This window comes from Propithecus coquereli, unplaced genomic scaffold (genome assembly GCF_000956105.1).
Source record: "Propithecus coquereli isolate 6110/MARCELLA unplaced genomic scaffold, Pcoq_1.0 Scaffold621, whole genome shotgun sequence".
Classification (NCBI taxonomy): domain Eukaryota; kingdom Metazoa; phylum Chordata; class Mammalia; order Primates; family Indriidae; genus Propithecus; species Propithecus coquereli.
The window spans coordinates 98,283-118,698 of record NW_012152186.1 but is presented as its reverse complement, the minus strand read 5'-3'; the positions used below and the strand labels follow the sequence as shown (position 1 = coordinate 118,698).

Sequence of the window (20,416 nt, the reverse complement as noted above, 5' to 3'; positions counted from 1 at the left end):
CGGCCAAGAGGCTAATTCTTTAGTTGCTTCTCAGCTCGGCACTGAGGCGCTGACTCCTCAAATAACCAACAACTGAGCAGTAACATCCGTCAGTTCACCAAGAGCCGAGGAAAACTACTTTGAAGCATTTGCTTTGGTTTTTAACCGAGTGTTGATGTTCCTCCCAACATGCTTAACCCTCAGGACAACTGTTTTCACCCAAAAGGCTGACAGTCTTAAGCCAATTTATTTTCTCTGGACACACTACTTGAGCTGAAGTGTGTGTGACATGAGCCACCACAGCCAGCTAACATGATTTGTTCAGTCACCATCAGTAAATGGCTTTCTTTTTGCTTGGCTAACAAATGAGCCACTTGGATACTTAATTTGATTGCAGCCTCATTTTCATTTTTAATTTTTGTTAAGAAATTCTGTTGTATATTGAGAATAGTTCTAGTGATGATTGCTTAGTCTGGTAACGTCAATCAGCTATAGTGTCATTGCAAAATAAACAATCTTTTGCCATCCAATTTGATAACACTCCACACTCCACTGTGTCTTAAGAACATGACATCCAGATTGCACTGGTAATAAGCAAAAAAACACATTACAGTGATATGACAATACAGCGGTCCTTGAAATGTGCTGGGTTACAACCGCAACAGTGACTTGCAGCGAGCCAAGTAGCAGGGCAAAGTGCTGTCACAGCTATAGTGCAAAGCAGCTGTATACAGTACCTAAATGAGCATGGCGTTTCAATAAAACTTTATGGACACAGAAAGTCGGGTGTGGTGGCGCCTGTAGTTCCAGCTACTTGGGAGGATGAGGCGGGGGGATCACTTGAGCCCAGGAGTTTGAGGTTGAAGTGAGCTGTGATTGTGCCACTGCTCTCCGGCCTAGGCAACAGTGAGACCCCATCTCTAAAAGAAAAAACAAAAAACAACTTTGTGGGCCAGGCGCAGTGGCTCACGCCTGTAATCCTAGCACTCTGGGAGGCCGAGGCGGGTGGATCGCTCAAGGTCAGGAGTTCGAGACCAGCCTGAGCAAGAGTGAGACTCCGTCTCTACTAAAAACAGAAAGAAATTATCTGGACAACTAAAAATATATATATAGAAAAAATTAGCCGGGTATGGTGGCACATACCTGTAGTCCCAGCTACTGGGGGGGCTAGGATCGCTTGAGCCCAGGAGTTTGAGGTTGCTGTGAGCTAGGCTGAAGCCACGGCACTCTAGCCTGGGCAACAGAGTGAGACTCTGTCTCAAAAAAAGAAAAAACAACTTTGTGGACACAGGATTCTGGGAAGATGGTGAGGGAGGAAGCACCAGGAAACTGTCTTTCCACTTAGATAACAATCGCACTGGCAGAATCTGTCTGACGTGACTGTTCTGGAACTCTCAAGGCTATTCCAAAGCTTGCAATCTCCAAGGGAAGCCTTGGATGGTAAACCCTGGTAAGCTGAGGTTAGTATCAGCCAACTTCAGCTCCTAGCAGCTGTGCATGTGTTCCCGGCACAGCTTACTGACATCTGGTGGAAGTCAGGGTGAGCAATGAGGGCCCTGTCTTCCAAAAAATTGGGGATCTGTGTTCTGATTGCTGCTTCCGATGTTGCAGGTGCAGACACGCAGGTGGGCACGTCTCCCCACATTTCAAGTGCTCTGCTTTCCAGCTGCAGCATCTTCCAGGGGATCAATAACTGAAAGGGATGGAACTTCAGGAGCAGAATTTTTGTATGTTACTGATGTTAAACTGGTATAAAGTCAAGCAGGAGAGGCATGACTGCCCTACATTTAGGGCCGTAACCCTGGTGCTGATCCAGGGCTCCATCTCTCTCCCTCCTCTTCCCCAGGAAGGGCCCTGTGCCAGCTCTCGCGGACATTTTCCGCTGCGTGTGTTTGAGGATGTGATTTCCTGTCAACCCAGTCAAATCTCAGTTGCCTTCTTTGAGTTGTTCCTTATGGTTAATTTTTCATCTGGTGTTATGCACTATTATGATTTATTCCTTTTATTTAAGATGTGTTTTTCACTTATTTTCTTTTAGGTTCTTTTTTATGGTTTCTGTTTCTCCTCTGAGATTTCCTATCTGTTCATCGGGAGCATATCTTCCTTGATGTGTTTGAGCAAGGTTTGACACCTTTGCTGTTTCCAGCAACTTGGTCCTAGGAGAGTCAGTCTCCACTGATTGTCTTTCCTATGGGTCACAGAGTTGTTTCTTCATACGTCTAATAATTTTGTATTTATCTTGGAAATTGTGAATTATATGTGTTATGGAGACCATGGATTCTGTTGTTTCTCTGGAGAATGTTAGTTTGTTTTGTTTTTGTTGTTGTTTTAGCAGGCTGCAAACTCTTTTCTGAGGTGGACAGCAGCTGAACCTTGTGTTCATGTTGTTTAGCCTCAGCAGGGCCGCTTGGAGTTGGCCTGCACATGTGTAGTTCAGGGGTCATCCAGAGGTTTGGGTGGAGTTTAGATGCAGAACTTGGGGCTCTCCTCTCTAGCTTTTTTCTTTCCAGGATTTCCTTCCTCCTTATACAGCCCTTGCGGTCTCTGCTTCTGAGGTTAGGGTGTGGGTAGTGTGGTGTGCTGGTCTTAAGTTAGTAAAATCTGGCTGCAGCAAGGTGGAAGGGACCTTAACAGAAAGAAGGAAGCTCTTTGTCAGGATACCGAAGAAGGGATGGCTCCAGTGAGTGTAAAGTGTATGCTCGTAGTAGGTAAGATGGGAACGCAGCTGATTAAAATTTAAATATTTGGACGAAATTTAATGTGTCCCTAGTCATTGCTATGGTGTTTCATGGGTGTGAGCCTGTGATTCCATCTCTTCATGGGTCCTGGTGTTCTCAGACTCCAGAGAGCTGCAGTCTTACCCAGACCTTATAAAAGAGGTTGTGATGCACACTATACACACAGGAACACACGTGTGCACTTGGAAACACATAAACACACATATAAACACACGCACACACACAAACACACACTGAAATATGACCTTATTTGGGACCCAAAAGAATATAGTCAGTAAATTTGTGAAGATATGCTTATCTTGACTAATAATCAAGGAAGTGCAAATTGAAACAAAACTGAAATATCTTTGCGTATCCTATTGGCAAAGATTAGAGACTGATAATGTTTACTGTTGGTGAGAGTAGAAGTTTGTGCAAAATCTTTGTTGGGCCACTTGGCAGTATCTATCAGTATTTATTTATTTACTTAGAGATAGGGAGGGTCTTGCTCTGTTGCTCAGGCTTGAGTGCAGTGTTGTCATCATAGCTCACTGCACCTCTAACTCCTGGGCTTAAGTGATCCTCCTGCCTCAGCCTCCCGAGTAGTTGGGGCTATAGGTGCCACCACCGTGCCTGGCTAATTTTTCTACTTTTTCTAGAGACGGGGTCTCACTGTGTTTCACAGGCTGGTCTTGCACTCCTGGTGTCTACTGATCCTCCCGCCTCGGCCTCCCAAAGTGCTGGGATTACAGTGTGAGCCACCAGGCCAAATCTCCATCAGTATTTTTAAGAATCTCATGCTCTACCAACTGAGCTAGGCAGGCACTGGTGTATCAGCATTTTAAAATGGTAACCCTGAGACCCCACAATTCTACCCAAGTGATTTTTCTACAGAAGTGCTCATTCTGTTGGTTGAAGATCCATACCCAGATCTGTTCACTACCTTCATTTAAAATAGTGAGTACAGGCAACAATCCAAATGTGCATTGCAGGGATTATTAAACCTTGGCATGTACTACCATTAAAGGCATGAGGTAGGTTTTTATGTCCTGACCTAGAGAGATGTTGCAAATAGCTGGAGGAACAAGAAGGCTGCAAGGCTGACAGCTGAGCCTGCACCTCTGGTCTTGGGAAAGTGTAGAAGGGAACGAGGCCACTGCTCCGTGCAGGGTCCTCGCCTCCTGGGGCTGGTCGAATGCACCTCAGTGGTGTTTCTTGGGAGGAACACAGAGGAGGCTCGTTTGCCAGGCAAGAGACAAATCACTGAAGTTCACATTTGGCAACCCTGAGTGTTGTGGGGAATGAAAGGGTGTTCCACCTCACAATTCCCTGACTTAGATGACAAGCGGTGACAGTCACCTCTCAGCTGTACTTGGGACAGCAGCTCTGCAGTGTGCTCGTGGTTTCAGATGTGGGCGGCCTGTGGGAGCCTGCTGTGCAAAGCTCACGTCACCACTCGCTGCACTTATCTCCTGAATCAGGCGGAGGGGCTTTGCTGCACACCCAGGGACAGCTGGGTGACAAGTCACCTCCAGGTTGGGGGTGCCTGAGACTTGTGATGGGACTGGGCAGATCCATCTGGGAAGGTGAGTCTGTACTTGGGGCTTTCCAACCTCTTAAGTCAGCATGAACTTCAGGAGGCAGAGCGGGACGAGTGGCCCTCTGTCCCTAGGCCCAGGGAACAGCCGTGGCAGTGTGGCATTTGAGGGCACCACCCTAGTCTCCCTCTTCTGGTGTCCTGGCCTTGGGCATCTCTCAGAGATGGCAAAATTTGCAGGGCTGACCATAAGAATTACAAATGTATTTCCAGGCCTGTGGGGTTGGGGATGCCGCTGTGACCAGTGTGTCCACATTCCAACTGGATAGAAGGCAGGGCACGAGCTTGTCAGGTGCAATTTCTAATTACAGGAGAAACTTTCCTTCCTTGGTGACTGAACTGACCTTGGTGGGGACTGGAGTGGGCACTCTTGGGCTAGATGGAGGCCGCTGTGGTGGCCATGAGGTGGAGCTGAGGCCTGGGTCCCGGAGTTGGTAAAGCCCCTCCAAATCCCCAGGCATTTGTGGAGCTTCAGGGCAGAAGAGGAGCTGGGAGGATGAAGGTGCCCTACTGGAGGCAGGTGGGAGGGGCAGCAGGCGAGGTGAGATGCCAGAAGGAGGTTCGACTCGGCCACCTGGCGGAAGGAGAGGACAGGGTTTGTTACGGAACGAACATCGCCCTTTCAGTTTCCTGGGGTCTGGACCAGTCTGTTCCTGTGACGAGCTTGAGGATGTGGGCCCTGCTGGGATCCTCTCCTCTCCCTGACCCCTGTGCTCTTCCTCTGACTCACGCTGTTCTGACTTCACCCTCTGGCCAGAGCTTAGCCACGGAGTCAAAAGTGGGTGTCCTCCCAGTGCGTCTTCGGATGGTATCCCAGAGCCCCTCCCGCATGCCCAGAGCATGAACGCCGAGGGGAGGCAGGAACGGCCTCTGTGGGAGGTTTGGGAAGCTTGTGTTGAGCAGTCAGGCCTGGGTGCACAGGACGCGTGGTCAATCAGACGGGTTCTCACCTTCAAGGAGCCCCACCCACGTAGGGACCCAGCTTAGTGACGAGTTTGGACGGCAGTAGGGCTGCACGGGCTGGTGGGGGGCAGTGCCAGGCAGAAGGCGCAACACGTAGGTGTCTCCTCACCAAGACAGCAGGAAGAATAGGGGCAGCGTTCCCCCCCGTCTAACTGCCAGAGCCCCAAAGAAAGCTGTGTCAACACCCTAGCCCTAACCCTGGCCCATGGTCCCTGCCCAACCCTTGGACCTGCCGATTCAGGGCTATGCAGAACACCAGCGGGCTGGTCCTGGCTCAGAGGTGCCATCCGGCTGGGAAGGGAGAATGGGGGTGCTGGGGGAGGGCTTTATGAAGGAAGAGGCATGTAATGGGGAAGGAAGCCAGGCAGAGGGGACGGTGCCCCCCATGTCTCTCTATGCTCCTTTGCCCTCTCCCTTGGGTCTGTGCCTTTGTCCGTGATACCTCTGCGCCACTGGCAGCACCACCCCCTTCTCCTTCTCAGAAAGTGTCACCTCCCTCCTCCTGCCTTCTCTGCACCTTCTCTGTGAGTGCCGTTTGTCCTGTTCCTCTGTGGTCTCTGCACTCGCCCCCGCTGGCCCTCTTGCCTCCATCCCTCCTGCCTCCATCCCTCCTGCTCCCTGCTTGCGCCATCGGTGTCCTCACACACTCTGTGCCCCGTGGCATCAGGGCTTCCCATAGGTGCCAGAGGAGACCTGTGTGTCCTGGGTGGCCCAGAGTGGGAGCCGGCTCCTCCGATTTCCAGCCCCATTGCCTGGCACAGCCTCCGTGGCCCCCAGGCTCCACCTGCTTCTCGTGAACCCGGGCCTGCATTTCTTCATCCTCCCCCAGCAGATGGAAGACAGTGCTGGATAAGTGTTCATTTAAATAGCAACCTCCATCCCATCCACCTCTACATTTCCCAGCTTCCTGGGTAGGCCAGGAAAAGAACGGGGGTCTCATCCCCTCCCGGCCATTAAAATGTATGCAATAGGCTGTTGGTTGCAGCAAGTAGATGCAGCGACCTGTGAAACTCACTCGGAGAGTGCGCCGGGGCACCGAGGAGCCTGGGGTTGCCTGGCCAGGCCCCGTGACGGTGGCCTACTTCGGCCTGAGATTCCACCTGGCCTCAGGTGGGTGCTCGGCACGAGGGCCAGGGAAGGTGAGGGGCTGAGCCTGTCTGGAGATCATCCTGTGGATCTGGTAGAGCCCGAGGTCTGAGGCAGGGATCCGGCTGCAGGGCAGCCCACAACTTCATGGCAGCCAAGGAAACGAGGGCGAGCAGGCTGTGGGGCCCAGTGGCCATCTGGGCCAGACCTCAACTCAGAGGTGGGGCTCTGAGATGGGACCAGAGCGACACAGACTGAGGGCTGTGTCCACAGACCCAAGAGGGGAGAGGCTGTGCTGGGAGTGATGTCAGCCAGGCTCCCCAGCAGGACTGGGGGTGTCGGGGCAGTACTGTCCTAGGTGGCAGTCACTGGCTTCTCCTGTCCTCACGACCATCCTGTGACCTGGCATTGTCTGAGCTGTGGTCAGGCCTCCCTGGTGCCATCCAGGCCGAGGAAGCATGTGGTGGGTGTGTCTGCACCTGCCTTGACCACCTTGCCTGGTGTCTGTGGTTGAGGGTAGGAGTGACCCCGTCTCAGTAATGTCCCATCTCATGCCTGAGGAGCCCCAGAAAGAGAGAGGGCAGTGATGCTCTGGGGGAGGGGGAGCTTGGATTCGCAGCTTCACCCTATTTATAAAGCATTTGTGAAGTCTTCTGTGGGGGTATGTGCTGAGGGACATCTCCCAGGCATTGCTCCCCAGAATCTCACAGGCTTGTGTGGAAGTTGGGGGGACATATGCCAAGAACAGAGCATCAGGTGCCGGTGGCCAGGTATTGGGCAAGTCCCAGGTCTCTCTGGACCTCAGTTTCCTTGTCTGTAGGAGGGTGGTGACCCTGCCCTGCCTAGCTTACCAGGTCTAGATGGAAGTTTTCTGTGCAGAGGAAAAGCAGGGACCTTCCCCCAGACGGTCACATTGGCTGTGGCTGTGCCCAGCTCTCTGGTGCTTCCCCAGGGTGTGTCCTGGCTTCTTGCTTTGCAGCTCTCAGGTGTCACGTGAGGGTCCTGCCCTACCTCTCCCACCCGTGTTCTAGCAACTGGGCCTGCTGAGCCTGGGGCCACCCTACCCCCTACTCTCTAGCCACCTCCCCCTGGGTCAGCTTGTGGGTGGGCTGGCCTAATTCTGCACAGAGCTGGATGTCCCTCCACCCCCGGGGCAGTGGCTGTCCACCCTCAGTCAGGAACTTCCCCCAGGTGCTGGGGCTCGGCCTTGCTCTGCCCTCTCACACCCAGAGAGTAGGCTGACTGCTCAGGCTGCTTCCCTGTCGTCCCCATCCCCTCCTTTCCAGTAACTGCTACAAGAGGGGACAGACACTGCTGCAGAGAACCAGCTGGTCTTCCTGCTGCGGCTGGTGGTGCCAAGCCTGGCACTCCATCCTAGCGAAGGATGAGGTCTTCTTGATCATTGGTCTGAGCGGGTCTGTTCTACGATACGGGATAGGCTGCCAGGAGTCGGGGGGGGGTGGGTTGGAGTGGTGCCTGCTGCCCGTGGAGGGTGTGCGTGCCGTGGTCTGTGTGCATGTCTGCTCCTCTTCTCCTCCTTATCGCTCATCGGTCTTACATAATCAGGCTGGCCCTGCTTCCTGCTCAGGGGCTATCAGTGTGCCATCTGGAGCTGCAAATGGGGTGATGGGGCGTCAGCAGCCTCCCACACCCCGGCACTTCCTGACACACAGCCCCTCATCTCCAGCCGACCTCTGGTGCCCCCAGGGATCCTGGGGCTCAGGACTCCAGCAACCAAGAGCCTTGCCCTTCCCGGGGCAGTCTCCTTTGCAGGTCCCCTCAGAACAGGGCTGTGACAGAGTTTGGGAAGCGCCGTCTGTTACATGGACACCCTACTGCCATCCTTGTCCACTTTCCTGGGGCAGAACCCTGGGATGGGTCTTTATTTAAGGAGACAAAGGGAGAGAGAATGCCTAGGGGTTAGCTGTATGACCCTGGGCAAAGGGCTTCTGCTTCTTGGGACTCAGCGTCTTTGTTTGTGGATAGGGACAGTCTTTCCCCGTCACAGACCTGTTGTGAGAATTAAAGTAGAAAATACAAGTTACGCAATCAGCACAGGGTGTAGCACCAAAGAGCTCAGTAACTGTTAGTTACTTGTGGCAGTTGTTGGTAGTGACCCATTCCCCCGGCCCTGACTCCCCTGCAGGATGGAGCCGGGGTCCAGGGACAGAGGATGGGCTGGAAGAGGATGCCGGTCCCTGAGCGGAGCCTTCTAGGCAGCCAGTGAGACCTAGCTCAGCGCAGGACCCACCAGGAGAGCTGAGTTGAAGGGTGCATCTCACACTGCAGCCCATGAGTCTTTGGTGACCTTTCTGAGCTTCAGTTTCTTATTCGTAAGGGCCGGGCAGCAGGGCACAGCCTGTTTCACAGGACACAGTGAGGGTCTAGGTGCTGACCCACTCAGAGCACTCCGCTGTGGAGCTCCTCGTGGGGATTTCCCTCCGGGGGGCGGGGGGCGCCTACCCCAGGCCCCTTAGCCTGGTCCCTTGCAGGTTGGATGTGGGAGAGTGAGGCCCTGAGGCGAGACGTGGGCACCTGGCTCCTGACTTGCACCTGCATCTGCACCTGTGTCTGCTTGGGAGCCTCTGTCCCAGGGCAAGGAGCAGGTGAGGGCTGGGCACCATGCCTGTGGCAGGTGGGTGGAGAACTAGGGCATGGCTGGGGGACAGGCCTGCCCTCTGTCGAGCCCCTGGGAAAGGTTTTTAGCCCAAACTGTGCTGGCCATGTCCTTCAGGGGCCAGGCTGGACCTCAGCCCCACCACCCCCAGTCTCCCCAGCCTCACCCTCTTGACGCGTCTCTGGGCCTGACTTGTCCACGGACTGTGGGTTGGAGCCCATCACTGCTAGGCCTCCCAGCTCTGCCCTTAAAGAATTCTCCTGGGATTGTTCTCTGGCGACTACCCTGTTCGGATGCCAGCTGTCAAATCCTCCCCCAACCCCGACTCAGCTCTTCCCTGAAGAACCCACTGTGGGCTCCCAACGGTCACTGTCCCCAGGGCCAAGAGCTGGAACGTTCACCTGCCTCACCAACAACATCCTCAGGATCGACTGCCACTGGTCTGCCGCAGAGCTGGGCCAGGGCTCCAGCCCTTGGCTCCTCTTCACCAGGTGAGGGTGGAGGGCCAGGCCCCCAGGCGTGGGACAAGGATGAGGGTGGGGCCCCCACGACAGCAGCAGCTGTGGCCGGGATGGCACAGCAGTCCCTGGTGCTGATACCCCCCTTTCCAGCAACCAGGCGCCTGGCAGCACCCACAAGTGCGCCTTCCAGGGCAATGCGTGCACGGTGGTGCTGCCACCCGAGGATGTGCTCGTGCCCTCCGACAACTTCACCATCACTTTCCACCACCGGGTCTCCGGGAAGGAGCTGGTCAGCCTGGTGGACCCTCAGTACCTGCCCCGGAGACATGGTGAGCGGGGGTGGCTGCAGGCCTAGAGCGGAAGCCTTGGCAGGAACGTCCTGGCTGCCTGAGGGCTTGGGCAGGGCCCTGCAGCCTGTGACCCTGTGGCCCGGTGAAGTCCTGAGTCCCTGCCAAGTGAGGCCCGGGGCTAGAAGCAGGCCAGGCCCCTGGTGGGGGGAGGGTGGCTGCAAGGGTGAGAGGGCAGAGGGCTCGGGTGAGCAGGGGAGAGGAGGCCCAGCCCAGACCCAGAAGCCCTGTGGCAGCGCCCACCTTGTCTCTGGGGGCAGGGGAAGCGCACAGGTTGGCTCCATTTGCTCCACTGGCCCCTGTGCTGCTCCTCTACTGCAGGGGCAGGATTTTGGCAGAGGACAGAGCTACAGGGCTGCGAGCCAGGGCAGGTACTACAGTTTGAGTCATGGAAATGCACTGTAGTCATAGCAGGAAGGACTCCAATAAGATGCTGGGAAGAACTTCCAGCAGCAAATTGTGAAGGAAAGGGAAGGCGAGATTTGGAAACCACCTTGTCTAGCTGTGGGGCCTGGAAGAGGTCATTGCTGTCTTGTTCCACTGGGGGCTTTTCTGGACCAGTTTCCCAGGGAGGCACTTGATCTGAGAGGGCCTTGACCTTGCCCCTATGAGTCAGACCCCAGTCCTGGGTGTGTTGAGCGGCACACCCAGGCCCATGGGGCTTTGGCCTCACATGGCCTCACTCTGTTCCAGTTAAGCTGGACCCTCCCTCTGACTTGCAGAGCAACGTCAGCTCTGGCTACTGTGTCCTGACCTGGAGCATCAGTCCTGCCTTGGAGCCGATGACCACACTTCTCAGCTACGAGCTGGCCTTCAAGAGGCAGGAAGAGGCCTGGGAGGTAACGCTTTGGCTGGCTTCCCCAGGGCCTCTCTCCTGGGAGCGGCAGCCCGGGGCAGACTCCCCACTCTCACAGGGAGGCGTCAGCTTGGAATGGTGAAGCGGGGGGAGAGACCAGAGCTGGATGTGCGCACGGATGTGCACATCTTTGTATGCATGTGTGTGCTTATGTGTGAGTGTGTGTGTGTGAGACTAGGGTGAGTTTGAGTATATCTGTGTCTTTATGCGTGAGTGAATGTGAATGTGGCGAGTGTGCATGTGCACACGCGTGTTCATGTGTGTGTGCACACAGATATGTTTGCATGTAAGTGTACCTGAGTGTGCCTGTGCCTTTCGTTTATATGTGTGTGTGCACATGGGTATGCCTATGTGCGTGAATGTGTATGTGACTGTGGGGAGTGTGCCTCTGCACACGCAGGTGTATGGGTGTGCGTGCAAGTGTGGAAGCGTGCTGCAGATGCGCGACTGTGTGTAGGTGTGTTTGTGCTTGAGCACAGGTGTGTCTCTGTGCGTGTCACATGGGTCTGTATAAATGTACCTGCGTGTGCACATTCCCAGGGGCTGAGGGACCCAGCCCCACCCTCAGCACCTGCTAACTGTCCCCAACCCCACAGTGGGCCAGGCACAAGGACCGCATTGTTGGGGTGACCTGGCTCATCCTTGAAGCCACCGAGTTGGACCCTGGTTTCACTTACGAGGCCAGGCTCCGTGTCCAGATGGCCAACCTGGAGGATGACGTGGCAGAGGGGGAGCATTATGCGGGCCAGTGGAGCGAGTGGAGCCAGCCTGTGCTCTTCCCCTCCCCACAGAGACGAGGTGGGCACGGCTGCGGTGCTCCCAGGGTCTGGGCTGGGCCTCCTCTCCCTGCTCATCCGAGCCCTGGCCCTCTCACCCTCCTGGAGCCCCTCCTGAGCCCGTCATGCCCTGGTCGGCCCCCTTTCCCTGGAGAGCTGAGATGTGCAAGGAGGAAACGAACACCTGCCACCCTGCAGGTTTCCCAGGCACCCATAGTCAGTGGCTGTGATTAGGAGCGAGAGTGGCCCAGGGCTGCACACCGGAGCCGCTGCATCTGCCCGGAGGCTAGATGTGAGCTCTGTGTCCTCAGTGAGGACCGGCTGACCCTGTGCACAGCATTACTGGGAAGGCTCACAGACGTCACAACTGGCTTATGGCAGGCGAGAAGGGTGAGGCCAGGGATCTGAACCACCCAGGGCACTTCAGCGGGCGTGACACAGACCTCCAACCCCTCACAGAGTCTTCACTTTGGCCCAGGGCACTAATGGAGGCCCCTTTGTCACGTAGGTTTGGGGAGAGCCTCCTGGCTCTGAGGCTGCTCACAGTCCTCTGCCCTTCCTGCCCGCAGGCCCCCTGATCCCACCCTGGGGCCGGCCAGACAGCACCCTTGTTGCTGTGTCCATCTTTCTCCTGCTGACCGGCCTGACCTACCTCCTGTTCAAGCTGTCACCCAGGTAGGTAGCCAACGTATGTGTGTGTGTGTGTGTGTGTGTGTGTGTGTGCGCGCACACATGTGTTAGTGTATGTGTGTGAGTGCATTAGTGTGTGCACGGTGAGGGTGTGGGGGAGGGGCACCAAGGGCCAACCCCACTGTTCTTCCCCTCCCCTTGCTACTTTCTGGTCCCGAATCGGGTGGGCTTTTCAAGTTTCCACCTGGGGCCATTGGGGGCTTGCCAGGGGAGACAAGGGAAGGGGTGTTTGTGGCAGAGGTCAAAGATGAGCTTGGCCCCAACCAGACCCAGAGTCACCAAGACCAAAAGGCCTAAGGTCCTTGTGTCCTGCCTCTGGAGGTGTTTGCTGGTTTGCTCATTAGTCTACTCATTCTGTGAAAATGCAGTTTGGGGCATCTGGTGTGTACAGGACCCCATTCTCAGGCCTGGCGGATGCCGTAGAAAACAAGACAGATCAGGTCAGCCATCCTGCCCCATGTGCCACATGTCAGATTATGAGAGGGAGCACAGGCACCATGCCAGGTGGTGGAGAGGGTGCCAGGAGGAGGGCGTGGGGAGAAGGGTGCTGGGTGGGGCCAGGCAGAAGGGTGTCTGGCTTCTCCTTGGAGCAAAGGAAAGCACTGAAGGGTGTGAAACTGCGTGATGTGATCTGGCTTGTTTGAGAAAGGATTGCCGGGTATGAGGGGACGTGGGGCACTGCTGGGAGGCCAGTGGGCACTCGTGGGTTACCCGTGGAGAGATGACTGGGCTTGGGCCCGTGAGAGGAGTGCAGATGGAGCACAGTGGAGGGAACTGCCAGGGGTTAGGAGAAACTGTGGGACATGTGGGTGGATGGGATGTGAGTGGTGAGCCCTGAGGTGGGGGGTTCATGAGATCGATTTGGACCTGCTGGCTTGGAGCCCTGTGGGACACCCGCGTGGGAAGACCAGTGGGTTTTGGGCAGGCAGGTCTGGTGCTCAGGGAGACGTCAAGTGGGGTGGGAGCTGCAAACCTGTTGATGGCAAAAACGGTTCCCGGAGGTGCTGGCTCCCGCTGCTGGCTGAGGATCCTGCCAGCCACTGCTCGCCCCTGCACCGACCGTCACAGCTCACGCTCTAAAGCCCACGTGCATTGGTACGAATCAGTCCTGTGGGGCCGTTAGCCAGGGAGGATGCCAAGTTGGGTCTCCTGCCCTGAGAGCAGGTTTGGGTGCAGCGAGAGGGGAGAGAGGCAGTGGCAGGGATGGGGCGGGCGGGCCATCTGCTGGGTGGAAGGGAGCTCCGTTTCCTGCAGTGGCCTCAGGCTTTCTGGAGTCGGGCCTCTGACTGTCCTCTCCTGGCCTCAGGATGAAGAGAACCTTCTACCAGAACGTGCCTTCTCCAGCTGTGTTTTTCCAGCCCCTGTACAGCGTGCATAACGGGAACTTCCAGGTGTGTGGGGTACCATGGCAACTGTAGGGCCTGGGGGCAGGTGTTGCCCAAAGTTGTGGCCCGCACAGAATGTTGGCTTTGGTGAGGGTTGGGGGCAAGTGTGGGGAGCTTGTCAGTGCTTTGAGCCTTTTTTGTATACATAATGGGTTTAAATTTATATGTTGTGTCTCAAATGGGCAAAAAAATTAGCTTTATTTTCCATTGCTGATTTATTTTTGTTCTCTTATCTAGAGTTTCATTGTTGATAGAAAAAAACATAGCTTTCTCTTGACTTTTGTCTGTTCCCTCTTGTTCGCAGCTGAGGTAAATTGCTAGTTCAAGGTACAAACCGTGGGGCTGTTGTCTGCACCCACCCCCTGTCTCACCTCCTCCTTCTGCAAAGGTGTCTGTGTCCTGTGGCCATGGGGAAGGGTCTCTTCTAGTGTCTGTGCTGCCCTTGGGGCTCCCGCTGGCCCCTGGGCTCCTGCTCTGGTGGCCTGTGTGGCATGCCGAGCCCCTTCTGGTCCCCTGCAGAGCACGCTGGCACCGTGGCCTGTAAGTGGACTCTACATTTCCCAATTTGTGGACCCTGCTGGGCTCCCACAGGCCATGGGCCAGCGTGAGCAACTCAGAGGGTCTGTGCAGACCCCTTCTCTCCGCACTGGGCTGGCAGTTCATGCCCCCGGGGTAGGAGGAAGTGGAAAGGAGAGCTCGAGTGGGTGGTCTCTGGTTTCCCCTCTCAGGCTCCACACTTTGGGCAAAGGACAGGAGGTAGTGCTGGCCCCTCCCCAGGGTCTGGGCCAAGCTGCCTCCTTCCTCCCCAGAGTCTCAGCACCTCCCTGGAATCTGTGGGGCAGGGACGTCTCCTTCCTGTCATGGCTCCAGCTTACTGTGCAGAAAAATCCTTTTCTCTCTCATGGGGAGCCTAGTTTTCAAGATTTTAGTCCAAAAATATGATTTCAAGCTTAACACTCAGCACTTGGTTCTTGAGAGAGTCTGCCTCTGTCCCCAGGGCAGCGGATGTGACTCTCAAGCGCTCTGGGCAGAGGTTGTGATTGGCCCCTGGACTGTGTCCTCCCGTTGCAGGCACCGGTGCTTCTCCCCAGAACGTGGGTACTTGCCAGGGCTATGTGGATCCCCTTGTGGTAGTCTGGTGCCAGGGGGTGGTTTTCCAGGGAGCAGCACGGTGATGGGGGTGTGGTGTGTTTGGTGCATTTGTTGGAGGCTCCTGGTCCTACCAAGGCAACAGCTTCCTTCTAGAGGTGGTAGCCTCCTGCGGCCTCACAGAAGGATCCAGGTCTGCCGGCCTTAGCCCAGCCTTTGAAAACTGCCAGTCCCGACAGTGTCTGCTGTCTTGCGTGTGTGTGTGTGTGTGTGTGTGTGTGTGTGTGAGTGGGTAGGGCATGGGGTGGGGTGCCCAGTGTCTGTAGCTGCTAGAAGCCCTGGGACAGCATGCTGCCAGGGGTTGCTTTGTCCTTGGTACCTGTCACCACCTGTGCCCTGGTTCAGGCTGCTGTGAGCACCAGGCCTTACTCTGGGGAAGTGGTGTGGGGCCTGAAGGGACTTGGTCCCATGTTGAGGCTAGGCTGGCACATGGGGAGAAGACGGAATGTTCTGGACACAGGTGCTAGTTGGCCTCTGGGAACGGATGTCAGAAGGGCTTCCTGGAGGAGGGGGAGGCTGGGCCTACTGGGGAGGAGGCTGCTGCTCCCAGTGTGAGTCTTGAACACGCTCCCTGAGCCCTTCCGTCCTCTGCTGCTCTGTTCCAGACCTGGACGGGGACCCACAGAGCCAGTGTGCAGCGGAGCCAGGACAGCACCCCACAAGGAGCCTCGGAGTCTGGTGTCCCGGAGGCCTTTGCGCTGCTTACCTTTGGCCTGCAATCCGCGGGCATGGAGGAGGAGGAGGAGGGCACTGGGACCCTGGGGGCCCAGAGTTGCCAGGATGTGCTACCAGCAGGGTGTACGGAGTGGGGGGGACAGCCACCTGCCTACCTGCCGCAGGATGACTGGACCCACGTGTCCCCCACCAGGCCAGCACCCCCAGAGTCAGAGGGCAGCAGCGGCGACTATTGTGCCTTGGGCTGCTGTGAGGGGCCCCACCCCTGGGCCCTCCCAGGCAATACCCAGAGCCCTGGGCCCGTCCCAGCCTTGGCCTGTGGCCTTTCCTGCGACCAGGAGGACCTGGAGGCCTGGCAAGGTGGCAGCTGGTCCCAGTCAGAGGCACGGGCTACATGAGGACCTCCAGTGCATTGTGCCCCCTCCTGTCCTTGGCAGGGAGTAGGCTCAGTCCTGAAAATCCTAGAACCCTGACTCGGCCAGCTGCATCCTGTCCATTTTGGGGAAAATGGACTAAAGTCTCTGCAGCCGACCTTGGCTGAGCCTGGACCTCCCAGGAAGGGGCACCATGCAGTGGTCAGAGGTCCCGTCTGGATGGAGGCTGGAGGTCTCTCCTCACCCTCCCTGCCTGGCACCTGTGAGGAGGGGCCTCTGCCCTCAGCACTCTGCCTGCAGCTGCCTGGCAGCCCCTCTCCACTTTCTGGCTTTGCCCCGGCCTGTCTGAGAAGAGAGGCCCACAGTCTGTTCTGCTCTCACCCCTTTAAAGGGCCAGCCTGGGCCCAGTGGACACCCATGAGACACTATGACCAGGCGGTGTGACCTCTTTCTGTGCCCTCCTGAGGCACCTTTGCTACTGAGATTAAAAGGGACAGATGGCTACTCCAAAGTGTTGGTGGCTGGTGAGGGACCAGGGGAGGTGTGAGGGCTGGAGGTTTGGCCAGCCCTGGGCTTTCTGGGCTCCAGCGACCACAGGTGGAGGCCCAGGCACCACTCCAGGGATAGCAGGTGGATGGTTCAAGGCACAGCAGGGTGGAGGCTCAGGGACGGCTGCAGGGACGCTGCCCCTCCTGCCCCTCCCGTCCTTGTCCTCCCACTGGCCCCCAGGAGGCTGAGCGCTGACTCCCAGACAGTCAGCGCGGGCAATGACCAGCCGGCGGTGGCTGTGGCCTGTGAAGGGCTCTCACCCTCTCATGGGCATCTGTGTTCCGAAGAGAGAGTGGTGGGCAGAGCAGAGCGTGCCCGTGTTTGCGTTCCAGGGCTGCCATAACAAAATGCCACAAACCGGGAACCTTAGAACAGCAGAGAGTTGCTGTCTCACAGCTGTGGAGTCCAGAAGTCTGGAGTCGTGTCCGCATGGTTGTGCTCCCTCCGAAGGTGCTAGGGAGAGGGTCCCAGGCCCCTCTCCAGCTTCTGGTAGTTTCTTGGCTTGTGACAATAAAGCTCCAATCTTTACAAGTCTTCCCTGTGTGTTTCTGTGTCCAAATTTTCCCTTTTTGTCAGGACACAATCAGTGTTTTAAGGCTGGCCCTAATAACTTCATCTTAACTTGGTCGTCTGCAAAGATCCTATTTCCATGTAAGGTCGCATTTGCAGGTACTGGGATTAGGACTTCAACATAATTTTGGGGGACACAAGTCAACTCATAAGTGTCCCTGCCTCTGCCAGTGATCTCCGCATCCATCCCTGCTGGCCCAGGCGCCACGGCCCCTCCCAGGGCACCTCATCCCCTTCCTGGGTGTCCCAGGCAGATCACAGCAGGGCCTGACTGCCGGCTCGGGGCTGGTGCTGGGATCCTCTGCCTAGAGAGGGTTGGGATGGGACCACTCTGGGGTTGGGGATGCTGAAATTTTGAAGGTAGGATAAAATGGAGGCTGGTCTCCGGGCACTGAGCCATCTGGGGCCCCTCTCCTGGGGGCTCCCATGTTCCGTGTCCTAGGCAGGAAGAAGTGCTTGCAGCCCCAGGCCCCAAAGGCTCAGATAAACATCCCTCTTGCCCTGCATGCCTGCAGGGCCCCCAAGGTTTTGTGGGGAGCCTCAGTGAAACCGGATCCTGGTTAGTGGGGGCCAGGCAGGCCCCAGAATGTATCTTTAGCGTCCAGAGAGTAGGAGGGATGTGGATGGAAGCAAGGTGCAGCATCTTCAGCTCTAACCGAGTATAAAAATACTTGCGTGAATCCACTTCCTGGAGTCGACCTCTGGGGCGCCTCGGGCTGGTATATTTATAACAGTGTCTGCGTGGCCCCTGAGGCTTCACATGGGACTTGGGCCATCTCACGATCAGACAAGTGACCCCCACAGCTGGGACACCTCTCCAGTGTGGCCTGGACATGTTCATTTGACTCACAAACTTTTCCTGAGTGGCACCTGGAGACCCAGCTCCAGGCCGGAACCTGAGTGTGCAGCCACCTAGAGGCCGTGTGACTGCAGGTGAGTCACTTAGCCACCTGCACCTCGCCTTCCCCCCTGCACATGGGACTGGCCACACCCAGCAGAGTTGCTGTGAGTCCCCCTGAGCAGCACACCTGCACACAGTGGCGCTGAGACACACTGACTTCTCCTTGTTGAGACTGGACAACCCTCAGAGACCACGTGCCGAGGTCTGCATTACAGCAGGGCGGGGTTCAGAAGACCCTCCTTGGTGAGCCCCGAGGAGGCATCGCTGGTCACTGGGCATCTGTGAAGGCATCAGGGAGAAGGTAACCTGGACTTGGGATGCTGAAACGGCCAGTGGATTTAGGAGCTGGTGGGCAGTGTGGCTGGAGCGTGTGTCCAGAATGTGGTCCGGGCCCAGGCAGCGCTGCACGGTGGAGGGACTCAGGCCAAGGGAGCACTGTGGGGAGAGGGCTCACCCTGGTGAGGGAACACTGGGGATTGGACTTTCCTTTTTATTGAGGTAAAATTAATATAAAATTAACTGTCTTAAGATGTATACTTCAGTGACATTTAGTACATGCACAACATTGCGCACCCATCACCTCTTCCAAAACATTTTCATCACCACAAAAGGAAATCTCCTGTCATTTTGCAGCTGCTATGCAATCTGCCGTCTCTCTGACCCTGGCGACCACTAATCTGCTTTCTATCTCCATGGATTTACCTATTCTGGATATTTTATATAAATGAAATCATTCAGTGTGTGACCTTTCGTGTTCGGCTTCTTTCTTTTAGCACAATGTTTTCGAGGTTCCTCCACGTTGCAGTATCAGCACCTGAATCCTTTTCACAGCCAAATATTATGCCATTGTGTGGGCAGACTAGATCTTGTTTTCCTATTCATCTGTTGATGGACATTTCGGTTGTTTCTACCTTTTTGTTATTGTGAATGATGCTGCTATGACATAAGTGTACATGTTTTTGTTTGAATACCTGTTTTCAATCCTTTTGTGTGTACATCTAGGAGTGCAATTCCTGGATCCTACAGTAATTCTATGTTTAGCTTTTTGTAGAACCTCCTAAGTATTTTCCACACTGGCTGCATCATTTTACATTCCCATCAGCAGTGTTCACATTTCTCCACTTCATTGCTAATAATTGTTAGTGTCTGGGTTTTTTTTTCTGTTTGTTTGTTTTTTTAAATAATAACCATTCTAATGGGTGTGAGGTGGTGTCTTATTGTGGTTTTGATTTGCATTTCCCTAATGGCTGGTGATGTTGAGCATGTTTTCTATTTGTGTATCTTCTTTGGCGAAAAGTCCCCTTAAGTCTTCTTTAAAAATTGGTTTGTTTGTCTTTTAGTTGTCGAGACGTAAGAGTTCTTTTTTTTTTTTTTTTTGAGACAGAGTCTCACTGTGTTGCCTGGGCTAGAGTGCCGTGGCGTCCGCCTAGCTCACAGCAACCTCAAACTCCTGGGCTCAAGCAATCCTTCTGCCTCAGCCTCTCGGGTAGCTGGGACTACAGGCATGTGCCACCATGCCCGGCTAATTTTTTCTATATATTTTTAGTTGTCCAATTAATTTCTTTCTAATTTTAGTAGAGACGGGGTCTCGCTCTTGCTCAGGCTGGTCTCGAACTCTTGAGCTCAAACAATCCGCCCGCCTCGGCCTCCCAGAGAGCTAGGATTACAGGCGTGAGCCACCGTGCCCGGTCCGTAAGAGTTCTTTATATATTCTGGATACTAGACCCTTATGAGATGTATGACTTGCAAATATTTTTTCCCATTCTGTTGCTTTTCTTTTCACTATCCTGATAGCGTCCTTGGATGCACAAAGTTTTAAGTTTTGATGAATTCCAATTTCTCTGTTTCTCTCTTGTTTTCTGTGCATTCGTTGTCATATCCAAGAAATCATTGAAAAATCCAGTGCCAATAAGCACACAAATACCAGCATGATCTCACCAACCAGAAGGAGTGCATGCCCACCTGGTCCATTTGTGTCCGTGTCCATCATCCTATTCCCCTATTTAACTCATTCCCTGGCCCCTACTGTCAATCACAGATCTGTTTTCCCTCTCTGTAGTCTTTCCTTTTCCACAATGTCATAGAAATGAGATCATACAGTGTGTGATCTCTCTTTCACTTAGCGATATGCATGACACATTCCTCTATGTCTTTTCACGGCTTCATAGATCACTCCTTTCTCTTGCTGAATAGTGTTCCATTCCATGGATGGACCCCAGCTTGGTCATTCATTCACCTATTGAAGGTCATCCTGACTTCTTAAAATATTTGGTCATTATGAAGAAAGCAGCTGTACGTAAGTGCATGTTGGTTTTTATTTGAATGTAAATTTTGAAAACAGTTGTCTAAGTATCTAGGAGTGCAGTTGCTGGCTTATATGATGAGACCATGTCCAGCTTTGGAAAAAACTGCCAAACTGTCTTCCTGAGTTGCTGTACCATTATGTATTCCACCAGTAATGAATGAGAGTTCCTGTTGCAATTTCTGTTGCATTTTAAAGATGATTTTAGCCATTTAGTACTATCTCATTGTCATTTTAATTTGCTTTTCCCCATGATAAGCAGTGTTAAGCATTATTTTGCATGCTTGTTTGCCATTTGTATATCTTCTTTGATGAAGTGTCTGTTCATATCTTTACCTTTAAATTGAGTTGTTGAGTTTTAGATTTTTTTGTATATTTTGCATAGAATTCCTTTTTCCGATGTGTTTTTAAAATATTTTCTC

General features: G+C 54.5%; 1 protein-coding gene across 1 annotated transcript; it reads left to right on the top strand.

Moving 5' to 3' along the window:
- Nucleotides 1-4,254: 4,254 nt before the first annotated feature.
- On the top strand, nucleotides 4,255-15,696 carry IL9R (interleukin 9 receptor). Its single transcript, XM_012659580.1, has 9 exons — nucleotides 4,255-4,282; nucleotides 8,835-8,948; nucleotides 9,339-9,450; nucleotides 9,571-9,749; nucleotides 10,461-10,606; nucleotides 11,220-11,421; nucleotides 11,969-12,074; nucleotides 13,396-13,480; nucleotides 15,229-15,696. The coding sequence occupies exons 1-9, from the start codon at nucleotides 4,255-4,257 to the stop codon at nucleotides 15,694-15,696; spliced, it is 1,440 nt and encodes a 479-aa protein (XP_012515034.1).
- The last annotated feature ends 4,720 nt before the right edge of the window (nucleotides 15,697-20,416 follow it).

What these genes read in the sequence shown, in the direction of transcription:
- IL9R (XM_012659580.1), top strand. Translation starts at nt 4,255, where the DNA reads ATGGGACTGGGCAGATCCATCTGGGAAG. An exon ending in GGGCAGATCCATCTGGGAAG is followed by an intron (nt 4,283 to 8,834) that starts GTGAGTCTGTAC and finishes GGTCCCTTGCAG; the next exon opens with GTTGGATGTGGGAGAGTGAG. An exon ending in CTGTTCAAGCTGTCACCCAG is followed by an intron (nt 12,075 to 13,395) that starts GTAGGTAGCCAA and finishes TCCTGGCCTCAG; the next exon opens with GATGAAGAGAACCTTCTACC.